General features: G+C 37.0%; 1 protein-coding gene across 5 annotated transcripts in view; it reads right to left on the reverse strand.

Moving 5' to 3' along the window:
- Nucleotides 1–343: 343 nt before the first annotated feature.
- Nucleotides 344–8,809, reverse strand: part of LOC307099565 (zinc finger protein 879-like) — a 12,668-nt gene continuing 4,202 nt past the window's right edge. For 3 of the 5 annotated variants that reach the window (XM_079771268.1, XM_079771266.1, XM_079771267.1), the window contains exons 3-5: nucleotides 8,675–8,801; nucleotides 8,171–8,266; nucleotides 344–3,375 (exon numbers count right to left, since the gene is read on the reverse strand). In XM_079771268.1, the coding sequence (XP_079627394.1) occupies nucleotides 1,931–3,375; nucleotides 8,171–8,266; nucleotides 8,675–8,801 (1,668 nt within the window). In that variant the 3' untranslated portion in view covers nucleotides 344–1,930. Of the gene's footprint in view, nucleotides 3,376–7,518; nucleotides 7,589–8,170; nucleotides 8,267–8,674; nucleotides 8,802–8,809 lie in introns of all 5 variants that reach the window. The other 2 variants (XM_079771269.1, XM_079771270.1) reach the window with 1 other exon arrangement.

Raw genomic sequence — 8,809 nt, forward strand, 5'->3', positions numbered from 1 at the left:
TTAACCCTTTGCAACTTAATTCATACAGCAAAGGTAATTACTTTATGAGAAAAACAAGTGAAATACCATGCATTTTTGTGATTTAAAATAAAGTGACTTTAGAAAAAAATCACTTTGTAAATTTTCTTTTCAAGTGGATGTCTTAGAAAGCAGAGGAGAAACAACCTAAAAGTTGTAACAACTGGCAAGTACAGAATTTGCTTTTAAATTAAAAAAAAAAAAAAAGTTTTAGTGACAGTGAAGTAGCTACACCTGCTTCCATTTCTCCTCCAAAACATTCTTCTTACCAGGTGTACCGGTTAATAATGTGGACTTGTAGTAAAAGAAAACACGATAATTTCAAGAAAAACAAACATCAAAAGTGCTTTATTCAAAGTAATGTCAATTGCTAGCATCTTTCAGGTAACTTTTCTTGTTTTGAGGCAAACCATTCAGAGACCCAATTTTCCACTTCTTCGTACGTTTTGAAGTGCTGCTCAGAAAGTGCTGTGCCATCGATCAAAACAAGTGGTAATCTGAAGGAACAAGGTCTGGTGAATACGGCAGGTGGGTTAATATTTTCCAGGCAAGATCTTTTAATGTGTCTTTAACTAGTTTTGAAGTGTGTGATGGTGCGTTATCATAAAGCAAAATTACTTTGCCGTGTCTTCTGGCACATTTTGGTCATTTCACAATCAAAGCGTCATTCAAATGGATTATTTGTTGTCGGTAGTGATCAGTATTAATGGTTTCACCTGGTTTTAGAAGCTCATTATACACCACACCTTCCTGATCCCACCAAACGCAGAGCATTGTCTTCTTTCTGAAGCAATTTGGCCTTGCAGTCGATGTTGATGGTTGACCTGGATCAACCCATGATTTTGTGCATTTGGGATTCTCAAAATAAATCCACTTTCCATCGCCAGTCACAATTCGATGCAAAAAAAGACTTTCTTTCATGCCATTGAAGCAACATTTTACTGATGACTTTTCTGTTTTCCATTTGTCTTTCATTCAGTTGATGTGGCACCCATTTTCTTTCCTTTAAAATGTTTCCCATTGCATGTAAATGATCAGAAATTGTTTGCTGCGCAACATTTAATCTTTCTGAAAGTTGTTTTTGAGTTTGACATGCATCTTCATCCAATAATGCTTGTAATTGTTGATCTTCAAACTTTTTTGGTTGACCTGAACATTCTTGGTATTTCACATAGAAATCATCACTTTTAAAGCATTTAAACCAGCGTTCACAAGTATCTTGAGATGGAGCATGTTCACCATAAACTTCCCACACTATACGATAACTTTCAGCAGCACTTTTCTTCAAAATAATGACTTAAAACTTACCGCAAATACTTTTTGGCACAAAATTCAACATTTTTAAGCGTAAAAATATCTATGATGTTAACACCTTCAGAAAATTTGACACATGAAGTTTTGAAGCTTGCTGTCAATACAACAAAATAGCATACATATCAAACTACATATATATCAACATACGTGTAACTCCATCTATTGAAAAAAATCTGCATTATTAACCGGTACACCTGGTAGTACAACTTGCTTATATAACACTTTCATATAATTTCAAAAAAAATTCCCAAATTAATCTGAAATTTATATTTTATGGCTGCATTTTTATATATGTCAAAATGCTTCCCAATGATGCTTGTGAAATCTGGTGGCTGTTACCACCAAAAGAAAAAAAATACTGACCCTTTGATGTTACAAATCCTCTTTTTCATAGTCAATAATAAATTAGGAACATATGAAAAACCATTTTTATAGACGCTTTCTTAATATTCCTAAGGTTATCCTACATTATGAAGTCTCTGATATTTGATGAGGTCTAAATTCTGAAGTTTAAGTACTTTTTACCACTTTCTCTCCAGTGTGAACTCTTTAATATTCAGTATGGAATGAACTTCAGTTGGAAGATTTTCCACATGTCTTATAGTTTTTCTCCAGTATGAGTTCTCTGATGATTAGTAAGGGATGAGCTCTGACTAAAAGCTTTTCCACATTCCTTACATTTATAAGGCTTTTCTCCTGTATGAATTCTCATATGTGTCATAAGTGATGAACTTTGTCTGAAGGCTTTTCTACACACTTTACAGTCAAATGGTTTCTCTCCAGTATGAATTCTCTGGTGCTGAATTAGAGCTGAGCTTTGATTGAAGGCCTTTTCACAGTCATTACATTTATAAGGTTTCTCTCCAGTGTGAATTTTTTGATGAGTATTAACTGCTGAGTGGGAACTGAAGGCTTTTCCACATTCTTTACAATTATATGGTTTCTCTCCAGTATGGATTCTATTATGTATATTAAGCCGTGAAATCCAGGAGAAAGCTTTTCCACATTGATTACATTTGTAGGGCTTTTCTCCAGTATGAATTCTATGATGTTGTATAAGAGCTGAGCTTTGGCTGAAGGCTTTCCCACATTCTTTACATGCATAAGGTTTCTCACCTGTGTGAATTCTCTGATGTATAATAAGAGCTGAGTGGTAACTGAATACTTTACCACACTCATAACAATTAAAGGGTTTCTCTCCAGTATGAATTCTATGGTGTCTACTTAGCCGTGATATGGAAGTAAAGGATTTCCCACACTGACTACATTCATATGGTTTCTCTCCAGTATGAATTCTATGATGTTGAATAAGTGATGAGCACTGGCTAAAGGCTCTCTCACACTCATTACACTTATAGGGCTTTTCTCCAGTATGAATTCGCTGGTGATTGTTAAGGGATGAACTACCTTTAAATGTTTTTCCACATTCATTACATTTATAGGGTTTCTCTCCAGTATGCATTCTCTGATGTCCAATAAGAGATGTAGTGAAGCTGAATGCTTTTCCACAGTCACTACATATGTAAGGTTTCTCTCCACTATGAACTCTTAGGTGCTGAGTTAGAGATGAGCTTTGGCTGAAAGCTTTCCTACATTCCTTACATTTATAGAGCTTCTCTCCAGTGTGGATTCTCTGATGTTTACTCAGAGAAGAACTGTGGAGGAAGATTTTTCCACATATGTTACATTTGTAACATTTTCGTACTGTATTGACTCCCAATTGTTTAAATAGAACTGAATAATGCTGTAAATGGGATTTCCTTCCTCTGGAAACAATTCTAGATTTCCTAATCGGTGATGATTTTAGACCAAGATTTTTCTCAAGTTCAATACCTACAAAGCTCCTCTCCTTTGTGTAGGTTTTTTTTATGGTAACTGAGACTTTCTTGAAAGGTTTGTTCTTTTTGCCCTGCTGTTTCTCTAGCTTTTCAGTTATGTAGGTTTTCCCCAACTTGAAGTCAAAAGTATCATCACCTATGAGTTTATTCATTACTTCCTGGTATTCTTCTTTGGAAACTGTGGTTTCAAACAAGCTCTCCCATCCTAAAATAAACAAAACATGTAAATCTCCCTTGCATTGGGAATAAATAAAAGTAATATAAAAATATACAAGGATCACTAACAAATATATCCTTTGAACCTTAGGAAAGGAAGGGCAAGAGAAAGAGGCAGAATAAAAATATGCCTGGGTAGGAAGGGTCTGAAGAAACCAATGTATATGTGGGCTGAGGAACTCAGAGGGAGTATCTTCCATGAGGAGGAGCCAGGACTGATCTAGTAACAGAGCTCAAGCTCAGAAGGGTACAGGGCATTTCTGAGTACAGCAGGATGTGTTATTCCCCAGCTTTCCATGTCAGCCACCTGTGCACTCAATATAAACTCAAGAAAAAACTAAAGAGGGGCTATGAATAAAAAGTAAAAGAGCTACTGTCCCTAAAAAGCTCTCTGAAATACAAATCAGCAACTAATTCTGTTTTTTTGTGGGTGTCTTTTAAATCCTCACCTGTGGACATTTTTCCATTGATTTTTAGAGAGAGCAGAAGGGAGGAGGGGAAACACAGAGAGAAACATTGATGTGAGAGAGACACATTGATTGGTTGCTTCCCACATGTGCCCTGGCCAGTGCCAGGTATTGAGCCTACAACCAAGGTAGGTGCCCTTGACCAGAATCTAAAACGGGACCCTTCAGTCCACAGGCTGATGCTCTATCCACTGAGCCAAACCAGCCAGGGATCAACTAATTCTGTTTTGAGACTCATAAAAATAATGTTGGGATAGATATTAACTCACTCAAAAAATATTTACTGAGTGCCCACTATGCACCATGTAAAGGTCAAGAAGTACTAAGAAGTGATAAGAACTGTAAGAAAACAAACAAAAACAAGGTGATGTGTAATAAGAGTGAACAAGCTGACATTTTAAACTGCATGATATGAAAATAAAATTAAACATGAGATCCAAAAAACAAGAGCGGGCCATGCAAAAGTGTGGGTATAAATATAATTTCAGTCAGAAAAAAAATAGCTAACACAAGGCCCTAAGGCTCAAGTAAGTTTTGTGTGTTCGAAGAACATAAAGAAGTCCAGTATGGCTTAAGCAAGAGGGCACAAGGGAAGAGTGCTGCAAGGTAAAGAGGTGGGCAGGGGCCACATCATGTGGAGTCTTGTAAGATATAGAAAGGCATTTGGAATTTCTTTTAAGTATCACTGATGGTTTTGTTTAAGAAGGATAACTATGATTTTGTGACAAATGGACTGTAAATGAGGATAAGGAAAAAGAGAACAAGGGCAGATTCAGAGCAGCCAATTAGGAGGTCGCCAGAATCTTCCTGAATGAAAGTGATGGCAATTTAGTGTCATGGTAGTGGAGGTGGGTACATCTCCATCGAGAAAGGTGCCATATAATGATATGGAGAAGAGTACTTTCTTGAGAATAATTTTTCCACTTTTTTTTTAATCACTTAGGATATAGTGCAAGAAACAGAGGCATTGTTTCAAAAAGGATGAATGGCTCAGTTGATTGGAGCATCATCCCATACACCAAAAGGTTTCGGGTTTGATTCCCAGTAAGGACACACACCTAGATTTCGGGTTCCAACCCCAGTCGTAGCATGTATGGGAGGCAACCATTCAATGTTTCACATCAATGTCTCTGTGTGTGTGTGTATGTGTGTGTCTCTTCCTCTCTCTCTAAAAATTATTAAAAACAAAACATATTCTTGGGTGAGGATTTTAAAAAAAGGAATGAATGTATTTTATGAAAAAGACTTTATTTCCTTACCCAAAAAGAAAATATACAATCATAAGAAAAATTTTTAAAAAACTATAAAAATGAAGATACAGTTCACCCATAAACACATCATGCAAATATAATCACTATTATATGTGAAATTTAGCTCTCCAGATTTTTCCTATATATTAAAACATGCTTTTCCTTAAAAAATAAAAATCTGGTTGAAATTAAGCTTCTTACCCCTCTTCACTTAAAAATTGTGAGCTTCTTTCCATGTCAATAAATGTAGGATGACACCATTAATAGCTATGTAATATTCCAATGCATGAACATATCATAATTTACTAAATCCTCTCTGAGATTTAGCTTTCTTTCCCCCCAGTAATCCTATGAAGCAACTTGGGCTAGCAGCCTGAGTCCGCATTCTGACCCATATGCTAACCTATAACTAAGCCCCAATCCCCTCTTTCCTGTTTGTGCCCTAGCCTTACAACACCAGTTTTCCTAAATGCTTAACTCACTTAATTTACAGGGGCCATAAACCATGCACAGTCCCCACAGAGGTTCTGACTGCTGGTGCCAGCCGGGTTATTGGTCGTAATCTTACCTCCCCCTCACAACCGTTCCAGAGGCTGCAAAAGCCTGTGAAAAGCCCAGAAGCTGAGAACTTAGTGCCCTTTTTATAAGAGAAAGCCTCACTGCATTTGGGGCTCAGCTTTGGGAACCAATTTCCCTGAGCCATTCAGCACCAGTGCTCCTGCAATAAAGTGCCTTTTCCTACAGTAAAGTGCCAATCTTCCAAGTGCCTGGTCGTTTGTCCTCCCGCTGCCTGGTGATTTCTGCAACAATCCCTCATGTTATAACATTCTTTTATACCATCTTTGAAACTTTGCACAATTATAAAATTGATTTTAATAAAGCAAGATAGTCCTCCAGAAAGACTATACCTATCAAAAACCCACTAAATATACTGCATATCACTCATGGCAGTAGCAAACATTGGATATGCATCTCTTCATTTCTGGTATATTACTAAGGAAAAAAATGGTATCTCATTGTTTTAGTTTTAATTTCATTGATTATAATGAGGTTGAATAGTTTTTCAAAAAATCCTATGTGAATTTTCAATTCACATTCCTTGCCTTTTTGTTCACAATACTCATGCCTTTGTACTGTAATTACTCTCTGGACTTTTTCTCTGTTTCTCTTTCTATAATACCTTTGTATTCTATAACCACAGCAGCAATATTAATAGGGAAGAACTAGAAACGAAAATTTCTAAAAGATTGTTCAATAAAATATGGCTCAACAATACAATAGGGTTCTTTCAAAGAGGTAGGCCTCTATTTAATGAGGGTTGAATAACTGAAGGACATTCATAATTGAAAACAGGCTCAAGAACAATATATAATAATTAATCTCTGTTTTTCTCCTGTCTGTCTATCTCTCTCATATACAAATGCACTCAAACAATACTCAGACAGTCTGAAAGGATAAACAGTAAAATATCAGCAAAGGTTCATCATAGTTGGTAAAATTTCAGGTGAATCTCCTTTTTTAGCTCCTCTTTTTTATAATACTTTGTATACCTTGTACAAATAAAAATAATTTTAAGTGCTTATTAAAGAATTAGAGTCCATTTGATACTAATGGTTTCTTTGACAACCACAAAACTTAGAGCCAAATCTGAAATTCATTCTGGCTATCCATTCTGGTCCTTACAACAGATATATTTATTTTCTAAAGCTCTGAATAAATTTCTATTTTATTATATAATTATTCTTGCAGTCAGCTTCCTTGAATTGTTAGTGGAATATGGCAGAGTATATGTAAGTATGTAATAGAAAAAAAAGATCCCAGAAGTGAAAAAGACTTGGTTCTTGAAAACAAAAGGCCCAGTAAGTGCCAAACAATAATATTAAAAAAATAAACTCTGTGATACAACCTAATGAATTTTCTGAATTCCAAAGATAAAGAGGATATCCTATAATTTCAGACAGACGACAAGACAGAAAAAAAGGTTTTCCATACAGGAAATTAGAGGAGACAGAATCACACTAACACAAGATTTTTTTTTAGCAACACTCAGAATCCAAAGACAGTAGAGTAAAATTTGGACAATTTAGAGGGGAAAAAAAACCTGGTACCAGAATTATAGATCCAAAATACAATTCCCACAGGAGAGGTAAAAGAAATTATTTTAGGCATGCACAAATATAGTACACATGAACCTTTCTTAAAACATTATTTAAGAACATATTCTAGTCAATCCAAAGGGAAAAATCCGAAGACAGAGTTCATGAAAGGAAACACAAGACTGAATGGACACAGAAAGCCTGTCTCGGCCATTAAGAGAAATAAATGCAGGATAAGCAACAAAACTCAATAGAGAACCATCCCCTGATGCCAAAAACAAAGATAAAATTCAAAGTGGAACAGAGAGGGAGAACTTACGATCCAGTAATCCAAGAGGTTTTAGAGATTGAGAGTTATGTTCTGGCAGCCAGGGTCTGGAACATATTATCTTGAAATTTTTCACACAAAAGATTTAGGTGAAAGGCATGATGAATATCTGCAAACCTGCCTACATTTGATAACTGCTACCATTTTGCTACCCCTGCTTTCTCTCCCCCTTGTTGTACATAAATACAAGTATATCTGCTTTTTCTTTTCAGCTAAATCATGTACAATAAGTTGTAGACCTAAAATAGTTAAAGTAAAAACCCAACATGAAGCAATGAGGGATGTATTTTATGTTAAAAGGTATGTGTAAATCACAAAAGGAAAATAATTTAAGAAAATAATCCAGTAAAAGCAAGGGAAAAAAGGGACAATATGAATCACAAATCATCACACACTATATATTGCATTATAAAGTCTGCATTCAAATTACAAGGGGCATATTAAGAAAGTGCAACCCATATTGGGAGAATCCAACTCTCCCTCTGAACCTGCTGTATCAAGTATTCAAAAAGGTAAGAGTTTGAAGGTATATCCTTCCCAGCATTTCCCATCGGCCTGGCACATCAGCAAGGGTCCTGGTCAATGTCAGCTGACAGTGGTCTCATCGCTAACCCAAGCAGTTAGATAAGTGACTAACACTCACCTAGACATGCGCCATGAAAAACTCCATTTTCCACCATCCAGGGATCTTCACCTTGCTGTAGCTGGAAGATAACCTTTGGTTTGGAAAACATAATCCCTGTTTGTGAGCAAAAAAGAGAATTAGCCCGTAGCACAGAAATGAGCAGCTATCCTGGCACACAGATGCAGCCCCAGTTCAAGGAGAGAGTTTTGTTCTGAGAAGGGCTTAAAACTGGGCTCCCAAGGGATGGCCAGAAGGTGGTAAAAATTAGAGCTCTGGCTGTGCACTCCTCTAAGCGGGAACCTCCTGTGAGATGCAGGGGAAAAGAGTTCATGGTACCCAGGAAAAGCACAGAAAGCATGTCCATCACCAACTCATTCAAGCTGAGGGGAACAGCAACAGCCACTCTCAAAGCCCACCTATTGGGGTTGTGGGCTGAGCCTGGCCAAGCTCTCAATGTCCTCCTTGGAGAGAGCACCAAGATGCTCCCCCAGCAGATTCCGCATCACATGGCAAGGTCCTTACCCAGAGAGACCAGGATGTTGAAGTTCTCCAACATCACCTCCCGGTACAAGGTTCTCTGTGCAGAGTCCAGGCACAGCCACTCATCCCGGCTGAAGGACACGGCCACATCCCTGAATGTCACAGACTCCTGTAATG

This window comes from Cnephaeus nilssonii (genome assembly GCF_951640355.1).
Source record: "Cnephaeus nilssonii genome assembly, chromosome: 5".
Classification (NCBI taxonomy): domain Eukaryota; kingdom Metazoa; phylum Chordata; class Mammalia; order Chiroptera; family Vespertilionidae; genus Cnephaeus; species Cnephaeus nilssonii.